We start from the raw sequence: 20,664 nt of genomic DNA on the forward strand, positions 1-20,664 counted from the left end.
CTGACTCTCTTGAGGTAGCAGTATGCTGTGGACCAATCTCTACACGAGTTTGGGGGCGCAGTTTCCTCTGAGGGGCTTGAATTGGGTCATCTATAAAACCCTTTCTGCTCTAAAATGGTAAATAAAGTGAAATACCAAATTTCAGGTTATATGACTAAGATCTTAGGAATTAGCTAGAGACTGCTGGTGTCAACACTTTTTAAAAAAATATATATTTTATTGATTTCAGAGAGGAAGTGAAAGGGAAAGAGATAGACACATCAACGATGAAAAAGAACCACTGATCGGCTGCCTCCTGCATGCCCCCCACTGGAGGTCGAGCCCACAACCCAGGCATGTGCCCCCTCCCGGAATCAAACCTGGGACCCCTCAGTCCACAGGCCTACGCTTTATCCACTGAGCCAAACCACCCAGGGCAACACTTTAAAAAAAATCTCACTTTATCTTTCTACCATCCTCACAAGTAACCCATTGCCTTCTGTTACTTCTTAGCTGAATTTTGAAAGAGAGTTTGCATGGTAAGTAGAGGGGGACTCTTTTCCCTGGAACCCCATCATCCACCTACTCTCACCATTCTGTTAGAAGTTCCCCACAAGGAGTTAAAATGTCCACTTTCAATTTGAGATATCTAACTTTTAAGTCACTTTATTAACATGCATTTTTAAATGACTAATAATTTTATTTTATTATACTGGATACTAACACTCAATTAAGGAAATATATCCAATTAAAGGTGAATGGTTATGGTGTTGGATTTAGTAAAATTATAGGACTACTATTGAAACCTAGCACAGCAAAAGATAGGAAATTTATATGAAGGATTAAGTGCTAATAATTAAGTGCAAATAATTTAGAATATTTTCCACCTCCCAAATACAAGGCTGCTGTTACAGATTCACTACTGTTATTATTCAGATTGTCTAATCTTACTGAAAAAGAATAGCACAAATGATAAATCAAATATCTTTAGGTTTAACGCCATCCTGCTACCTCTACCGTTGTCCCTTTTTATTTTATTTTTTATTATACAACTAACACTTGTCCCGTATAGAAGAACATGTGTTAAAGCAAACACACACACACACACACACCCACAACAACTCACTCATAGTCTTGCCAACTAGAACTAAACACTCAACATTTTGTTGTGTTAAAATAATTTTCTGCTGCCGAACCGGTTTGGCTCAGTGGATAGAGCGTCGGCCTGCGGACTGAGGGGTCCCGGGTTCGATTCCGGTCAAGGGCATGTACCTTGGTTGCGGGCACATCCCCAGTAGGGGGCGTGCAGGAGGCAGCTGATCGATCTCTCTCATCGATGTTTCTAACTCTCTATCCCTCTCCCTTCTTCTCTATAAAAAATCAATAAAATATATTTTAAAAAAATATAATAATTTTCTGCTAAAACATTTCTTTATTATTGAAATGTTCCCTCTGTTCCCCCTTCTTTCTATTTTCTTAACCCCTGACCTTCCAGCACTGCACCCTCTGGATGACCACTATATTCCTTGGTGAACACAGCATTTTCCTGCAGTCTCTGAGCACAGTGATTGTCTTGAATAAACTCCCTTCTGGGCTTTGGTTAGAAGTAGACCGCTTACATGTAAACTCTTTGAGAGTAGAATCTTTATCTGTTTACTCCAAGGTATCTGTCTGGCATGTAGTAGGTATTCAACAAAGTATTCGCTTAATCATTGATTAATGGAGTAGCTAATATTATTATTCCCCGAAGAATATACAATTGAGTTTTCTCTGATTTTTAATCTTTGTTATGACAGAGATTTAAAGTTATTTCGATTCCTCTTTTCCCCCCATTTGTTCATTACTTGCTTTAGTTTACTCACATTTCAGAGTTTGATTTAACTTATTTTTACACCTTTTTAAGAGATTTTTCTGATTAAAAAATTTTTGAGCACTCAGCTCATTTACTTCTTTGTGGGTTTCCTGCCTTGTCACAGTCAAAATGCCTCAGCTTCTGCCTGGAAAGTTTGGGTTACATCTTTGCATACTGCAATCTTGAGCTAATGCAAAAACTTTTAAAAAATACAAGCTATATGGAGCCCTGCTTACATCTCATCATGCAGCAGTCACAAACCCAGCTTTCTTTTTCATTCTTGACATAATTTTTTGATGCTGAACTAAATAAGGAATGTTTCCAGAAATTAAACTCTGTGAAGCAGGTGTGAACAAATATGAGTGAGGTTGGTATCTGTGCTTCGTGGCCAGGATATTTGTGTCTCTTCAGTGCTATACTTCAGGGTGCACATTGCTCCAATTCTGAATGTACTTTGCACAGTAGATTTTGATTTCCAATCAAGAACTTGAAAGCTAAAACAAAATGAGTTAGGTAGTTTCTTCTAGACAGCTCCAGAAAGCTGAGTATATGCAGTTTTCCAGAAATAGCATTAATGCAATACTCCATAGATATAAAATGGGCTGTGTCCCTGAGCATTTGATCATTTAAACCAAGGATTGTGGGCCTGGTCATAAGATAGTCTCATGAATATTAGGTAAAATTAGCATACCAAGAGAGATAGGGTCCTCTAGCCACTGGACACACACACACACAATTGGGTATCAACTCTGGATGCTTTCATGTGCTGGCAATATCTGCAATGTTAAATGGTTAGTATATTTAATTCCAGGCTACCACATAGAACAACGAGGTAATAATGGAATAAGGATCGTAAAAATTTGAATGATTTCTTGTGAAAGCCCTTTCCATTAAACATTTTGGTATGCTTTCAATTGCATTATTATTTTCTAGAGTGTCCAATTCAATTGCTATTTATTAGCTGTAAATTCTCTGATCTAGAAGAAGGACTGATATTAACAGGAAGGCAGGATGACCTGTAGAGAAAGTAAGAAGTAGGGAACTGTCCTGAAAAGATAAATTGATGGTAATACATTTTTTTATTCAAAGCTGTATGAAAAGATCATAGATTCAAATGTGTTTTAAAAAGTAAGAGTCATGCATATATTAAGGGTACAACATCCCCAAGTTTTCAATCTATTACGTATCACATGCTCATGTGTAAATCTGCTTCTGGAAACTAAACATTCACTTTTTATTATAATCAATGTTTTTAGTCTCAGAACCTGACTCAAGAAATGTCTGTTGGATTGAAGACTCAGTAGCTTGATAGTAAAGACAGCATATTCAGATATAATTCCTCTGATCTGTGTCTTAGTTGTTCTCTAGATAGAGTTGTTTTCATATAGAAAGTAAGCTGTATTCTCTGGTAAGTTCACCTCTTGGGTGGAAGGGAACAACATGTAATAGGCGTTAGGAGACTTAGACAAGTCCTAGCTCTTTATCTTTTGCTAACGAGTGACCTTGAACAAGTCAGATATTTTCTTGCTATTTTGGTATTATTTTCCCTCCTGGAAGACTAGATATTAGTAATGCATTTTTAAATACATTCATCTGAGGAGGGAAAGTGGACAGCCATATCTTCCTTCTTCCTTCTTTGGAGGTCCCATGGTATCCTGTGACCTGAAGGGGATACAGGCGTGGTGACCACAGGGGGAAGGGCTGAAAGGGAAGAGATAGGGATTCCTGTGGCAGTGATTTATCTGTGTAGCACATTTAGTTCTCGTGACTCAGAAGATGTCAGTATTATCGCTATATCATAAAATACAAAAAATATAGATGCCATGAAAACTATGAAAAATGACCATGAGAAAAAATCCCCAGAACTAATAGTTTAAATTTTTTGATGCTTGGCAATAGAATGTACATTTTGCACAAAAGATGAGAGATTATTTGAATTCATGTTTAGAGAAATAAAAATAAATAAATAGTAGGAAACCTGGGGGAAAAACATTACCATCAAGTGTTTCCAAACATTTTTTTAATCCTCACCTGAGAATATGTTTCTTGATTTTAGAGAGAGAGGGAGTGAGGGGAGGAGAAGAGGGAGAAACATATGTGCCCTGACTGGGGATCGAACCCACAACCTTTTTGTTGTGCAGGCTGATGTTTCAACCAGCTGAGCCACCTGGCCAGGGCCCAAACATTTTTCTAGGAACTCTAGTCTATAACAGATAAATTTGAAACAACATCACTGGATGAACTTTTCTCTCCAGAAGACAGGAGCCAAAAATAGATTAAAGATTGGTTCTCTATTAAGTGAAGTTCCTTTTTTTCTGAACAAAGGTGAAGAAAATTCTGTTAGATTTATTGTATGATTTGATAACCAGAAGGATTCATCAAAACTGTTGATTCTATGACAATGTATAAAAGGGGAAGAAATAGAACATGCTATAAGCTACATGCCAGGCTTGGAAGAAAGTATCACTTTTTACCTTCACAATAACCCTTAACCCTTCAAGACAGGAAGTACAGATCAGGAAATTGAGGACCGGTGAGGTTATAAAACTTGCCTAAAGTCACATGTTGGTGGCAGAGCTGGGATTCAAACAGCAGTCATTTTGAAATGTCATGGTTTTTCCTACTTCACTATGCTGCCCCTCAGTGGAACTTTATAATAATGGTAACAATAATAATTGACAATAATACTGCTTATTGACTTTTTATTTATTATGAGCCAAGAATTGTGCAAAGACCTTTAAGTGCATTATTTTATTCAATTAACAAACCCATGAAGAAGAGATTATTTGCACTTTGTAAATAAAAAACACAAAGACGCAGAGAACTTAAGTGACTTCACTTAAAGTCACCAGGCTAGTAAGTGGGAGCCAGTGTTTACTTTTGAGCCCAGAGCCCATTCATGATGCTGTTTCTAGGGCAGATTGGAGAACCGACATCTGAACTGTCCTTTAATGGACCTGCTCCTTTTTTGGAGATGGGTCAACACAATAGGAGGGTGGAGGCCCACACTGATTTTGCCTGTGTACGGTGGCAAGTACAGCCATTTGGGGCAGTTTATCCTGCTTACCAAGTTCTTTAGATCAGAAGCCAGTAAAATTCTCTTCATGCTTTTCTTTTGCAGATACTTGCCATTTGTACTGAATCATCGACTAAAGCTGATAATGCCCAAGTGACTAATACCTACCCTGAGCTGTTGAAATTGAGTAAGAACATTACCAAAAGAGAGTCTGGGTGCCCGGAAGGCCAACAGCGTGAGGGCAGTTTCTGCTGTCGGCCATGTCTTCCTGGTATGTCACACACACATGCAGCAATTAGAGTGAGAATCAAGGTGATGAATAGCATATCGTAATGATGAAGAAAATGTTTTTACAGCACTTGGTTCTGGATAATTGCATTACTAAGAACAAAAACCAACTAGGAAATTATTTTACCAAGACATGTTTAGCCCTAGCCGGTTTGGCTCAGTGGATAGAGCGTCGGCCTGCGAACCAAAGGGTCCTGGGTTCGATTCTGGTCAAGGGCATGTACCTTGGTTTCAGGCTCCTCCCTGGCCCAGACCTGGGCTCTCATGCAGAAGGCAACCAATCAATTGTTTCTCTCACATCGATATTTCTCTCTGTCTTTCCCTCTCTCTTCCACTGTCTCTAAAAATCAATGGAAAAATATCCTTGGGTGAGGATTAAAAGGAAAAAAAAGAGACACGTTTAATTCATCTTTATCACACTTGTTGGATGTGGGTATAAATAAGTATAATTTATAAATGCTATGTACCTCTGAAATGAGAGGATTTATCTATTTAGCTGCATTTTTCACTAGCAAAAGAAGACTCATTTGTAGGTATTAAAGCTCATCATTTCAGAATGGATTAGGATATTTCATAATAATTGTGGCAATCTGAAAGCAAGTATTTCAGTCCTTCTGCACAACTAGAGACACTGAAGCCTGCAAACAGCATTTGCATTTTGCAGCCTAATAACTAGCCAAGCTAGAAAAGCAACAGACAAAAACCAACGGTTTTTAAACATCAGTATTTTGAAATACAAACTAGTTTCAGATCGGAAATCCTTCAAACACCAGCAAATTGGAAGCTAAGTAGAATGCAATTGTGCAAGCTGTTTTTCAACATGGAGTAAACTGACGACTATTTCATACAGATATGAATCTCTTCTTGCTGCTTTGTGAAGTAAGACAGGAAGATAAAGGAAAACAACACATGGATTTATGTGACAGATTAGCAGAATCATAAAGGATTATGTAGGGTTTCATGGTTGGCCTCCCAGAATCCCAGCGCTCAAGCTGTTTATAAGAAGATTACAGGCCCGGTGCACAAAATTCGTGAACTGGGAAAGGGTGTCCCTCAGCCCAGCCTGCATCCTCTCCAATCTGGAACCCCTTGGATGATGTCTGACTGCCGGTTTAGGCCCGATCCCACAATCTGGGACTGCTGGCTCCCAACCACTCACCTGCCTGCCTGCCTGATTACCCCTAACTGCTTCTGCCTGCCAGCCTGATTGACACCTAACTGCTCCCCTGCCAGCCTGATTGACACCTAACTGCTCCCCTGCTGGCCTGGTTGCCCCTAACTGCCCTCCCCTGCTGGCCTGGTCGCTCCTAATTGCCCTCCCCTGCCAGCCCAGTCCCCCCAACTTCCCTCCCCTGCCAGCCTGGTCACACCTAACTGCCCTCCCCTGCCGACCTGGTCTCCCCTAACTGCCCTCCCCAGCAGGCTTGGTACCCCCAACTGCCCTCCCCACTGGCCTGATTGCCACAACTTCCCTCCCTTGCCAGCCATCTTATGGCTGTGGGCACTGCCATCTTTGAGGGCATGGCAGTCAATTAGCATATTCCCCCCTTATTGGCTGTGGGTGCCACCATCTTTGTGATGACATGAGGGTCAATTAGCATATTCTCTCTCTATTATATAGGATTCTATAAGTCTTCCCTGGCCTTCTCTCCAGGCATTAATAATGCTATAGAAGATCTCCCTTATAACCCAACCCTCTACACTTAAGGCCTTTTACTCTTCTCCAAATGGGAAAAAAAGAATGTGTCTTGACCTTTGATAATTTGCTAAACACATCAACTTGTCCTGTGGATTTAAATCTTACATTTCTTTTTCTTTTTTATTTTATTTTATTATTGATTAAGGTATTACATATGTGTTCTTATCCCCTCATTGCCCCCCCAACCCCCCGATCATGTCCTCATCCTCACCCTCTGTTGTCTGCATCCATTGGTTAGGCTTATATGCATGCATACAAGTCCTTTGGTTGATCTCTTACCCTAACCCCCACCCTCCCCTACCTTCCCCCTGAGGTTTGAGCACCTAATTGATGCTTCTCTATCTCTGAATCTGATTTTGTTCATCAGTTTATGTTGTTCATTATAATCCACAAATGAGTGAGATCATATGATATTTATCTTTCTCTGACTGACTTACTTCACTTAGCATAATGCTCTCCAGCTCCATCCATGTTGTTCCTTCCTTTTTATAGTAGCATAGTATTACATTGTGTAGATGTACCACAGTTTTTTAATTCACTCATCTGCTGATGGGCACTTAGGCTGTTTCCAAATCTTAGCTATGGTGAATTGTGCTGCTATGAACATAGGGGTGCATATATAAATATTTCATATTTTTAAAATGCAAATAAAAACAAAGGTAATATGTTTTGAATGTCCATTGTCAAGGATTTGGTCTTCTTGCTTTTGTTTGGTCTTGCTTTGTTTCACATTCATTTAAGGGGTGATTTCAGCCCTGGTTAGTTTGCTTATGAGCTAAGAAAGCATATATACCATCATTTCTTTTTAATTGGAGTATGTGGGTCAAAAACTTAAAGACCTTTTTGCCTACTGATACAGAAATCAATTTATAGGAAAATGTTTTAAGAAATGGTCAAAATAAAGGGAAATTCCATATGTGTGACATTTCATTATGCTAATCAATGATGTGGAATTAAGTAAATTTTGGAGTAGTCAAAAGCTAGAATGTTATGGTTAATCAAAGTCTTGGTTTCTGATATATTTCTAATATATTCCTCAATGTACACAAATTCCCTTAAGGGATTTCTTTTTTCTTCTTTTTAAATTTTTTATTGTTGAAAGTGTTTCCTTCGGGGATTTCTAACTAATCTGCTGGCTGAATGAACTGGTTCTCCCTGCTCCATCTCTAAAATGTCCTGGGTGGCGTCCAACACACGCTGAACACTCCACCCACTTCTAGTCCCTCCTGTTGAATTTTAGGCTTTATTAGTATTCAAATTGCTCCCAAATCTGTGATGTAAATATGATTTTATTAAATATTATATAATCAATGGTATATGAATATAAAGAGAAGACAGATTTTAGTTCTGTGAAAACTACTTTGAATGCTTTGGAGAACTTCAGTAAAGGTGAGCTGCTAAACTGAGTTGATGACTTAGGTGAGGGCAAAATCAATGGAAAAATTATAAAATTATAAAAATCTAGAAAGCTTCTCATACAGATTATTGTTGTCTTTAAATTTTCTTAGGTTTGATGCTGGTCAAGGGCCTTCTGGTTGCAGGGTTGATCCCTGGCCCTGGTTGGGGCACATGGAGGAGGCAACCAATCAGTGTGTCTCTCTCACATCACTGTTTCTTGCTCTCTCTGTCTCTCCCTCTCCCTTCCACACTCTAAAAAAAAAAAAAAAATGTCAATGGCAAAAAGGATTTGGGAGGATTCAGGTGAAGATTAACAAAAACAAACATTATTTTTTTAGTGATTTTCTATCATAAAAGTCCTTGCCACATACCATATCCAATAAGAATTTTACAGTGTACTATATCATATACAGATATGCACATACATATTACATATACATATACACACATGTATATATGTATACATTGGTATTATAAGAATGCACCAAAATGATAAAATGATTATCTCAGGCTAATTAATATATTGGTGCTATTTGTACTTTCCTGCCTTTTCCAAACTTTCTACAATGAGCCTATGTACAATTATACTCAGAAGAAAAATGTATTATTTTCGAGAAAACAGCTACTCATTTTTATATTTTGATAAATTTAGGTTGTATACGTTGGAGGAAAGAAAGAAACCTGTGATTTTTTCTCTCCCTGACATGTTGTAGGCATTGTGCTAGGCACATTCTGCAGGGTTGTTCATCAAAGAGGACAATTCATTTCGAAACTAGGATAATGCCACTGGCAAGCAAATAACATGTACTTTGGCTTGGTTTTCTTTCAAGTATTGCCACAGCATTATAGAGCCCCAGTGTACCATATTTGGATTCAATTCCAGGTTTCCAGGTTTTTTTCTATTGACGGAATAATGTCCTTGTTTACGAAAATGTCATATGTTTACATTAATTTGTTTATGTAGTAAGCATTTTGCTTTGTCAAAAGAATGATACGAGGTTGTTGAGAATGTCATATGCCTGGGAATGACACCATCAATTATGTTTGCTCTACATGTGTGTAGGGCAGATTAGACTTTTCTTGTTCTTCTTAATTATTTATACCATCAGTAATTGGAGTCACTAGTCATGCTTCTTCGTACATTCCCCTTTATATTTTCTGACACTTCCTTTTTCATTCTCTATCTTTTTTTGCCATCATCTAGTTTTCCCCATAGCACTTAATACCACTTGATGCCATATATTTATTTGTGTGTTGCCTGCTTTTACCCTGAGACTATGAAGTCTTGGAGACCGAGGCTTTGCTTATTTCCTGTAGTACCTCCAGCTCCTAGGTAGTGCCTGGAACACAATAGCCTTTAATAAACACTTGTTAAATAAATATATTTTCCAGGAAAAGGCAGTGTTGTGTAATGCTTACTCACAGCAATATGATGACTTGTTTTATTGTTAAAGTCAATGAAAGCAAATGGGAATATCATTTGAAATTGTATGCATTAAGATGACAGATCTGATGATAAATTTTATTATAAATATGTTCATACCTGCCCACCACAACATACTCTGACCCGTAATGGCAAAGGAATAGAAAGAAGAGGGACTGTGAGCATTTACTAGGCAGGCCCTGTGCAGTTCTGGAAGCAATGCAAGGTGTTATCTCCATCTTATGCATGAAGAAATTTAGGCTCAGAGAGATGAAGCATCTTGTTAAAGCTCACGGGGCTACTAAAGATTTCACCAAAGTCTTTAGAACCTCAAATGTGCTTTTCCTTACATGTACTCTTATCCGCATCTGTGGACTTTGGAAAATGAAATGAGAAGCCAGAAAAAAGTGAATGCTTTAGGTCATCTCAGTGGCCAGCAGCAGCTATCTCCTAGCAACCTCTCCCTTCCCCCACCAAAAAAGTTAATAAGGCTTTTTTTTTTCCTGGTGCATTTGGTCATTCCAGCCTCCCCCTCCCCACTCCGTTTTCTGTCACATGTTACTATTGTTAATCATCCTGCATCACTCTTTCAGCTTTTGTCTTGGGAGACTTTTTGTCTCTTGACATGATTTTTACAATAAGCATCTCCTCTATTGTCTATAGATCATTAGCCAAATTTCCCTGTCTTAGCAGTGTTTTGCTGCCATACCTGCATACTTCCCATGCTGTTGCATTCAAATACTTGCTCCATTTTTCTGTCTCTTGTTTTGGCAGGTGAACGGAAAAAGGATGACTGCAAAGCTGATGGGGACAAACTTGTCTGTGAGCCCTGCTCGGAAGGGAAGGAGTACACAGACAAGGAACATCATTCTCCTACATGCAGAAGATGCGGGATTTGTGATGGAGAGCATGGTACGAGTCTTAAAAAGCCATTGAAAGTGACTAATTGTGATGCTCCATGTAAAATCATTCATAATATACCTATAATTGGAATTTGGGACCTACTCGGGTGCTACATTTATATCCAGGAAGGGGTAGGATGGGGCTGACTCGGGTAAAGCAGGGTCAGGGACTGAACTAATCGCCGGGCTAGACTCTTATGAGCCGAGTCTGGGCGGTCTCCCAGATGAGGAGACAGACTAAATATGAACCCTATGAACAGGGTTCATTAGCTCCAGTCAACAGTGCAGAAACTTTTTTTCCTGCCTTGATTTATGCATGTGCAATGGCTCTTGTTCATGGCCAGAGAGCACTCAGAAACCTTCAAATGCAAGGACAGAAGATCCTGAGAGGTGGGTGGGATGCTTCACCTTTTTTGGGGATCTAGTTTGTCCTCATAATTCCAATTGGACCCCTGGATTTTCATGACTAGCCCAATCTATTTTGAGGGCCCAGATTAAAATGTAACAGAAGTACTCCCAGTTTTGCTTGACATTAAGAAATCTCTGGACATAAGTTTTTCTTGTCTCCATTAGAGCCCTAAAGCAATGTTTCTCAACCCTGGCTGTACATTAGAATCACACAGGGAGCTATGAGACATGCCAATGTTTAGGTCCCACCTTAGACCAATTAAATCAGAATCTCTAATCTCTAAGGGTGGGCTTTGGCCTTGGTCTGCTTGCCCAGGTCAGGGTGAGGCTTGACAATGTGCATTTCCAACAAGCTACCAGGTGATGCTGAGGCTGTTGGTCCACAAGCCACACTTTGAGTAGCCAGGCTTTAGACTAGAAGAACAGGGGAGCTATTTAAGCAAAGGTAGGGTTTTCTTAGTTGCTGGATTGTCTATCCATTTAACACTCTGCTAAATGATTTCAACCTGGGGTTGCCTGTTTTGTATGTAAACACTAGTTGTATTCCTAAAGTCATGATGGTGTGACTGCTCATATAAGCAGCAGATCTCAAAAATCTATGCTGCTCCTGCCCATCATTTCCATAGCCAGTGTATAAGTAGCTGCTATGACTAACGGTCTACAAATTGAATTTCTAGGCTTAGAAGTGGAAAAAAACTGTACCAAGACCCAGAATACCAAGTGCAGATGTAAATCAAAGTATTTTTGTAACACTCCTCCATGTGAACACTGTAACCCTTGCAGCACGTAAGTTTTGGTCTTTTACTGATTAAAACACTAGATATACCTTGAGAGATAATGGCTTCCTAGGGTCTGGGTTCTAGTCTTGCTTTGCCTCCAAACAACTGGATAACCATTTGCTTATTCAGACATCCAGGCTCCAAACATGTATTGAACCTCCTGTGGGCTGGCCAGTTCTGGCCACTTAAACTAACCATATGAGCAAGACACATTTCCGGCATCGAAGCTCTCAGGCTAGAGGCAAGGACATTTCAAAAAGGCGTGAACTTTTCAACCTTGCTGGGGGAGATGCAGTGAAGATATGACACAGGGCTTGAGTCTTGAAGGAAGGTGAGCATGGATCTGAAGGACATTTCAAGCAGGGAACCAGCAGGTGCAAAGAGACAGGGGCAGCTCCAGAGAACAGGGCACCTGGCTGGAGTGTAGGAAAGACTGAAAAGGAGCCAGGGCCAGATCAGGAAGGGTCTTGTCTTTCATGCTAAAGAGCTTGGTTTTGACCCACAGTTAGAAAACCCGACTGTGCGTGCCACTTTCCTCCTCCTCCTCCTCCTCCTCCTCCTCCTCCTCCTCCTCCTCCTCCTCCTCTTCCTCCTCCTTCTGTTAATACCTACCCGAGGATATTTTTCCATTGATTTTTAAGGAGAGTGGAAGAGGGAGGAAAGGACAGAGAGAAATACTGATGTGAGAGAAACACATCAATTGGTTGCCTCCTGCATGTGCCCCGACCAGGGTCTGGGCTGGGGAGGAACCTGCAACCAAGGTACGTGCTCTTGACCAGAATGGAACCCGGGACCTTTTGGTCCACAGGCCGATGCTCCACTGAGCTAAACTGGCAAGGGCTAACCTTTTCTTCTGACTAACAGAGTAAGTTTAAGCAGACCACTCAACCTCTCCGAGCTTCAGTTTCCTCACACATTAAGATGCAGACAATCATCACTTGTCTTATGGGTCACATATTTGTGAACATCAGATTGGGTAATATGTATTATAAAAATAGCTTTTACTTTGTAAGACACTGTTCTGCATACACATAAATATAATTAAGATTATATCCATGTACCGCTCCTTAAACTTGTAATCATCTTAGGAGTCACTTAGGAGTTCACCTAGTAGGCTTGAAAAGTAGGAACATTATACTTGATGTCTCTTATTTACTAGAAAAAATGTAAGGTATGTGCACTTAACCTAGCCTCTCCTTTCTAGCCCCAAGTACCTGAGACAGCTCTCATGATGACAGAAGTAGGGATTGGAGTTGGAGGGAGGGACTAATGTAAGTCAAATGATAACAACAATAGCAGTTCTAAATACTTCATAATCTTGATTTGATTTTCTTCTCACCATAACCTAAAAAGCAGGTAATACTGTCTCCTTGTTTTTGGTGAGAAAACAGGCTTGCGGTGGTTAAGTAACTTGCTCAAACTCACCGAGTTAGGTAATGGACAGAGCCCAGCTTTAATTCAGACTGGGTCAGTGTTTGTCTGAAAAAAAAATATGGAAACCTCTTGAGTATCCTAATGGCCACTTGGTGTTAAAGAGCGAGCCCTCTAAGGCCCAGCGGAGTAGGCTACCTCAGGAGCATCATGGGTAGTGGCTGTTGTCTGGCCATTTTTATTGTTCGATGGGACTGCTTTGAAATTGCTTTTGGTAGTTTATCATTGTCTCCTAATCTTTTAAGAGCACAGCTTATGACCAATTTTAAGTTTATGTCAGGATCTATTTCATTCTTTTTCTTTTCTGCCAATACTTTGTTACCTTCTTTTAACTCTGGGTATTTTAAAACATAGTCATTCTTTGTTCATCCAAACATCTAAATTATGTTACAGATTTTTACCAGCTCTACCATGCTAATCTAGAAATAGTTGGGGGAATATGTCTGCCAGAGATGGAAAAATGACTACGATGACCCGAGATGTATAGTGTGTCGTTGAAAATGATCAAGGAATTAGCCCACCAGGCTTTTTGCATTTTCTCTGTATTTTTTTTTATTTTTTAGGTGTGAACATGGAATCATTGAGGATTGCACACCAACCAATGACACCAGATGTAAAGCAGGTTATTACTTTTTTTAATGAGTAGACTCTCCTTCCTCCTATTCCCACAGTAAAATATGAAGAAAAGCCAATCCCTTTTGATTCTTTGAGAGTACCTTGTTTAATCTTAAAGACTGCTCATTTTCATGTAAAATGTCCCATGTTCCAATCTACAGGATCCACATCTCACTTACACTTGCTGTGGCTCCTGGTCCTGGTTCCAATAGCAGCTGCATTCATATTGTGGTGTAAGTTCTTACTTTGTTCAAGTTGCACATTGAAATAACTTGGAAAGGACTTGTTCAAAGAATTCCCCTCTGTCTCCAACCTATTAAAAAGCTTCCACCGGGTAGGTAGCTAGCCTTGGTATATTTTTAATTCCGGCCACCAAATGCACACATGAACACTGAAAGAATAGATTATATTAATATTATCCCTCAGCTACAGTTTTTGACCAACCATTTTGGAGCACGGAATGGCTATTCCCATCCTCACTGTGTTTTCATCCTGGCAGCAGCCAAGTTTGCCAAGAATCAAAAGTAATCTTTCACCGTCCATTGAGATGGTCCTGTGCATTAAGATAACACATTAAGAAGCAAGGGCCTTGCTGGGAAAGGCATTGCAGGAGACACTTGGTAAATTTGTCCTTCTCTGCGCCTCCTCACCCTTGCTCAAACTCCATGATTTTATTATTTATCCACCATAAATTAAAATATTGTGCAATGCATTTTATGCAAGGGAATAAAATCAGCAGATAAGCCAAATAAGCCCAAATTGAGGGTAATCATAATTACACAAGAAAAAAATTCCTTTTAATCATTTCTAAAACACAGGGTGATGCAACTTTCAATCACTCTGAAGCATCCAATTGGAATAGGCTCTGTTTCTTCATTTTAGCTGAAGATAAAGAGGTTGCTCAGCTAAAAATACATACAGTATTCTATGTTTAAATACCATAACCATGCTTGCAGACTTACACATTCCTTTCTCCCATCTCATACTGACTTCAAGGCAGATATTCATTGAGTGTGTATATTTGAGTTATTTGTGAGTGCATGTACCTGAATTTCTGGGCATTAAATGCCACTCCACGGCAAGCTGATATCAGCTTTCCTTATCCTGTGCTTATATGCCCTGCTGTAGCCATGACATGTAGCTCCAGGTTGATGAGAGGAAATAGTGATGTCATTCAATAAGTCAAAAGCCAGCTTTAGGCTAGGCCACTGTGAGGTAATTGGATGTCTCAATTAAGGTGTGGCATATTGCCTGCAGGCATGGCTCAGTGGTTAAACCTCAACCTATAAACCAGGAGGTCATGGTTGATTTCCAGTCAGCGCACATGCCTGGGTTGTGGGCTCGATCTGCAATGAGGGGAGTGCAGGAGGCAGCTGATTGATGATTCTTTCTCTCTCTCTCTCTCTCTCTCTCTCTCTCTCTCTCTCTCTCTCTCTCTCCCCCCCCGCTTCCTCTCTGAAATCAATAAAAATATTTATTTTAAAATATGTGGCATATCTCCAGAACACTTGACCTGGTGGGGTGAGATTGTCCAAAATCAGGACAATTCTGTATTTTAGGGTCACTTTACATTTCAATGAATTTCTGCTTTTTTCTCACACTTCTCTAGTGTAACAGTAGTATTTCCCCCAAGGCTGAGACCTGAGTCTGATAGAAATTTCTTTCATCTTTTAGGGGTGAAAAGATGGTGCCGGAATAATAATCTTCCTCTCTCTGAACCTACATCTCCAGATACTGTAAGTGTTGAAACATGCATCAGCTTTCTTAAAAACATAGAGAGGGTAGTAATTCAACTTTATATTTGTTACTTTTTTAAAACAAGCATTTATTGTGTCTGTGTGTGCATGAGTTAGAAGGCATCAAAAAGTAATTCAGATATGAGGCACAGTATATAAGTAAGCTCCGTACAACTTAAGAGTTAACACAGGACTTAAGTGGGAGGCTGCTCAAGGTGAGTTGGAAAAAGGATGTGGCCAAGCAACATGTCCCACATCGGTGTTATTCATGCAGAGAAACTACAGACATCCTTTACCAGAGCATGGATTCGGTATCCAAGCCCGAACAGACACAGCTCTTACAGCCCACTGTACATAGGGCACAGCTCAACTTTCTCCAGCCTCTCGTTACCATAGCCCCCGCCATATTTCTTTTCCAACATGGAATCAAAGCATTTCAAATAGCAAAAGTTACACAGGGAAGATAAACCAGTTCACTTCATGAATAATGCTTTTTCTCATTTAGGGCTTGGGCTCAGTGGAAGTTAGGGTTTTTAAAATCAATATAGTACAAAATAATTTCAATTTAAACCATTTTCTCATGTCAAAAGGAAGAATAGTTACCGTAAAAAGAGTTTTTGAATGATTATGTTTATTATGTTTGTTTTCGTTAGTCTATATGAAACATAACCTCAGAACATTCCATGAATTCCCTAGATTCCTTGAATGTGTAAAACATAAGCTAATGTTCTTTAGTTTCTGGAAATGCTGGAACCTTTCAGAATAAAAATTTGAATGATGAAAGAATCCTTAATCACTTCGTCTAGCTAATTTTATATATCAAGCAACTGATTGTACTTCCTTCAGTATTAAGGAAAAATTTAAAGATTACATTTAGACTATTCTGAGTGTATTTTTATTTTTTTTTCTCTTTCTGTCCATGTGTTGTTGTTTTTTTCTGTCCAGGAAATGCTCCCAGTGATTTCTTCAGGTAAGGCTTTTATCATTTTATTTCATAGAGCTGGCTTCCATAGGAGTAGCAGGCCAATTTTAGAGTAAGATAATGTTGCTAATTTCAGTGGCATATTGTAGGGTCTCGCTATTCCTTGAACTTATAGTTCTTCCCATTCACCATCCAGGGTTTTTTAGGCAGTTTGTTTAAATTTATAACTAATATTCCTAGTTTAAAAATAAATGAGGTAGCAATAAAACACTATATTCTGAGGCTTTGGAAAATTTTCCTTTACAAACATTTAGGTGTATTATAGAACTTCTGCCTAAATTGACTTAGAGGTAATCTGAATTGTAGACTCAGTTATTATTGGTGTGTACCAGCTCTGTAACAACAAATTATTATTCTATTCAGTTCCCTTTTTTGAGCTGTGATTCAGAGATAAGATGATCATAAACCCTTTGCCTATGTATTAGGTTTGTAGGTCATTGAACATCAGACCTATAAGGGACCTTAGGGGTGATCTTTTCCAACCTGTTGATAGATGAGAAAAGAAGACATAGAGATGTTATGTATCTTGTTCAGGTCATAGAGCAAATTACTGGGGATATAGGACGTCTTGGGATTAGAAGGCAAGGCTATTTCTGTTTTTGCGTTTCCCTATCAGCTCCTTAGATCTCTAGGACTAACCTGTATTCTTAAGTACTATAAGAGGAGAAATAAATGGCTTCCAATCATGGCAATTTTGTTTACCAGAACCAATTTTCAGAGACTATTCTCTTTTTTTTTTTCAGACATTGACTTGACTGATTACATTAGCACTATTGCTGAGCAAATGACAATAAGTGAAGTTAGAGATTTTGTTCGGAAGAATGGTCTCAAAGAAGCCAAAATAGATGAAATCAAGAATGACAATCTCCAAAATACAGCTGAACAGAAGGTCCAGCTGCTCCGTAATTGGTATCAAGTTCACGGGAAGAAAGACGCATTTACCACTTTGATTACAGGTCTCAAAAAAATCAAACTTTGTGCTCACGCAGATAAAATTCAAGATATAGTCCTCAATGACATTACTAGTAAACGTGAAAATACTAACATCACAAATGAAAATGAAAGCCAAAGGTTGGTCTAAAGTGAAAAACAACTAACTCAGTTTTGAGTACAGACATTAGGTAGAAAAATTAGGTAAGTTAGGTGAGGGCTCAAATATTGCTTAACTTTTTACTGAGCATATTTTCCTTTTTACATTTATTATACTTGCAGGGCTACATATTTATGTGTTTCAAGGACCTCATGATTCTGTCTTCAAGACTATTTAAAATCTAGACATGCCCGATTAAGAATAAATGCAGTGGCATGTTAAGTATGCACATAGGTGTGTTTGCAAAGACAAAACATTGGGGTCACGTTCTAGTATCTAATACTTTATTAGATTAAAAAAAATTAAAGTTAAAATCATTTTTTGGTATTTCTGGTTATCCTTTTTTGTTAAGACCTTGGTTTTTTGTTTGTTTGTTTGTTTGTTTCCATTTCTCTAACCACGGCTAACTGTAACCTGTTCAGGAATCTTCAATGCTTTCTTTCATCTCTCAGGGAGTATTTACCTTTTAAACTCCTAATAATTTCCTTCATAGGCCATTACTTCCAAAAAAATCCTTCCTCAAAACCACATTATTATTTATTATGTGAGGATTTATTATGACAGCATTATGTGTAAGGCACTGGAAATGTGGATAAGAAAGTAAATATTTCAAAAGGTAGGTTTTATTCATAGGTATGATTCTGTAGATGTGAATATAATTACTGTACAAGAATACAAGGTCTACCTACAGGCTGACCCCATCCATCAACAGAAGCTATGACCTCTTGATGCAGTGTCATCATCACTGGAAAAAGCAACTTTGCCTCTAACCTTCCCAGTTCCTGGAGGATGATTCTAGAGATTTTGCAATAGTATTTGTCAACTTTGTTTGAAACTCAGCATATTCAGGGAAAGCTTGTGTATACCTCTGAATGCAGAATTTAAATAAGGTTCTACTTCAAAGACGTTTACATAGATAATTGGCATTTCATTGTGAAAGATTTCAATTTTGGATTCACATAGAAAATGCCAACTCAGCTATGCTTGAAATTGTATATTTGTATGCCAGCTTACTGCATCAAAATAATCGACCACTTTCTCAGGTGCCAAAACAGTTCCATCAGGAAGTATTCCTAGAGCATCATCTTCTCTTCGTTTTTTTTCTTGATGTGTGTCTTGAGAGCCTCTACACTCCCAAACCTGGAAGCACTATCTATGAAACACGATGAGCCACTGTAAGCTATGCTGCTCTTAGAAACGTCTAGCCTGGTTTGGAGAGATTCACTGCTCTCATAAGAGGTAGCTCTGTGGTACTCAAGGACCCATGTTGCCTGCCAAAGCTAATGAGGTAGTTTCTTATCTTGCCCTGTCCCCCACAAAATGTTCAATGACTCCCCATATATTCTCTTGCTACAAATGCAGCTTATACCCAGGTTTTAGGACTTGTTATTTCCTGCAGTATCTTAGACAAACAAGCCCCTCTCCCCACTGCCACTTCCTCACTTCTACATTTAGACACTTTAAAAAATGTAAGTTAATGTGAATTTTAATAAATAGTATTTATATTTGTATAGATGTAAACTGAAGATGGTTATAAACTGAAACAGAGGTCTCAAAATACCTAAACAGCTTCCACTGAAGGAAAATTTTCCCCCTGATGTTCGGAAATGTAAAATGTAGGTAAAAATGTTTAATTAAAATCATTTTTTTGGTATTTCTGGTTATCCTTTTTTGTTAAGAACTTGTTTTGTTTGTTTGTTTGTTTCCATTTCTCTAACCACGGCTAACTGTAACCTGTTCAGGAGTCTTCAAAGCTTTCTTTCATCTCTCAGGGAGTATTTACCTTTTAAACTCCTAATAATTTCCTTCATAGGCCATTACTGCCAAAAAAAACCTTCCCCAAAACCACATTATTATTTATTATGTGATGATTTATTTTGACAGCATTATATGTAAGGCACTGGAAATGTGGATAAGAAAGTAAATATTTCAAAAGGTAGGTTTTATTCATAAGAAAGCTCAATAGGGATTTTGAAATATTCTTTTCTGCATACTTTCCATTGTGGTTACTTGGTGACCACTGGACCGTCTCTCTTTTTAAAATTTTAATTTTAATAATATATTTTATTTAACCCATTATGCCCAACGTATTATCATTTCAACATGTAATCAGTATAAAACCATTAATGAGATAGTTTGCATTCTTTTTTTTTTATATACTAAAGTCTTCAACATCTGGATTGTATTTTATTTATACTCACAAGCACATCTCAGTTTAGCCACATTTCAAAGGTTCAATAGCCTCGTGTGGCTGGTGGCCAGCACATTAGATGGTTCAGGTCTGTATCTTTGTCAGGACAGGTTCAGCAGCCTTGCCTCTGTGCTGGCCCGTCAGGCCTGCCCCTTCCTGGGTCTGTTCAATGAGGTCTCTTCACTCTGGTTGGTGGGAAAGTCAATACCTCTCACCGACAGTGCCTTGCGGCTCTTTGCCTGGCTCTTGGTGTCCTCCCTGTGCATGTGCACAGGGCGTTCAGTCAGAGGCTCCAGGGCACCCCTGTACAGATTCCTGGAGCTCTCGCTCTGCATAGCTTCCTCCTTTTTCAGCTCTCGGTTTCTGTAAAGTCTGGCAGCCTCTGTCTCCTGAACTCAAACCTCTGCCTCCACTCAACAAGGTGACAGTGCCTTGCTTAGGGTCCCCTCCTGGGCCAGGGTCTGGAAAGTGCCTCTGGGCAGAAAGTCTGAGTGGTCATCGGGCTCTCCTCATTAGGCTTTCTTCTCTGGAGGGTCACAGTCTGTGCTACCTGCTGTCCTGTTTTCTAGCGGTAGACAGCGCGGGGCAAGTCTGGCACTGGTTATTCTTCATGGTCAGAAGCAGAAGTCCTACTTTGCAAGGTGAAGTCGAGTTAGAGAACATGATGTGCTCACTGTGAGTCCCAGCGAAGAACTTGGGGTTCCTTTGGGAGGAGGGCAGAAGTTGGGGAGGTCCTTGGCCTCGGTGGTATGGCTCCTTCCCTCATTGTGTCACCTGAGTGGGACTGCTCCCATGTCCACAGTCATAGCCATGTTCCCGAGTTTGAGGTTCTTAACTGGCCTTCTATCTTTTTACTCTTGCCTCTCCAATCCATA

General features: G+C 39.3%; 1 protein-coding gene across 1 annotated transcript in view; it reads left to right on the forward strand.

Annotated features, from left to right (window-relative positions):
• The window catches only part of FAS (Fas cell surface death receptor), a 27,794-nt gene extending 8,549 nt beyond the window's left edge, over window positions 1-19,245 (forward strand). Inside the window, exons 2-9 of the mRNA XM_081105219.1 lie at window positions 4,953-5,118; window positions 10,430-10,567; window positions 11,643-11,751; window positions 13,739-13,797; window positions 13,952-14,023; window positions 15,465-15,526; window positions 16,472-16,496; window positions 17,252-19,245. Of these exons, the coding sequence (XP_080961345.1) occupies window positions 4,953-5,118; window positions 10,430-10,567; window positions 11,643-11,751; window positions 13,739-13,797; window positions 13,952-14,023; window positions 15,465-15,526; window positions 16,472-16,496; window positions 17,252-17,589 (969 nt within the window). The 3' untranslated portion in view covers window positions 17,590-19,245. The remainder of the gene's footprint in view (window positions 1-4,952; window positions 5,119-10,429; window positions 10,568-11,642; window positions 11,752-13,738; window positions 13,798-13,951; window positions 14,024-15,464; window positions 15,527-16,471; window positions 16,497-17,251) is intronic.
• The last annotated feature ends 1,419 nt before the right edge of the window (window positions 19,246-20,664 follow it).

This window comes from Myotis nattereri (genome assembly GCF_964212035.1).
Source record: "Myotis nattereri genome assembly, chromosome: 13".
In the NCBI taxonomy this organism is placed as follows: domain Eukaryota; kingdom Metazoa; phylum Chordata; class Mammalia; order Chiroptera; family Vespertilionidae; genus Myotis; species Myotis nattereri.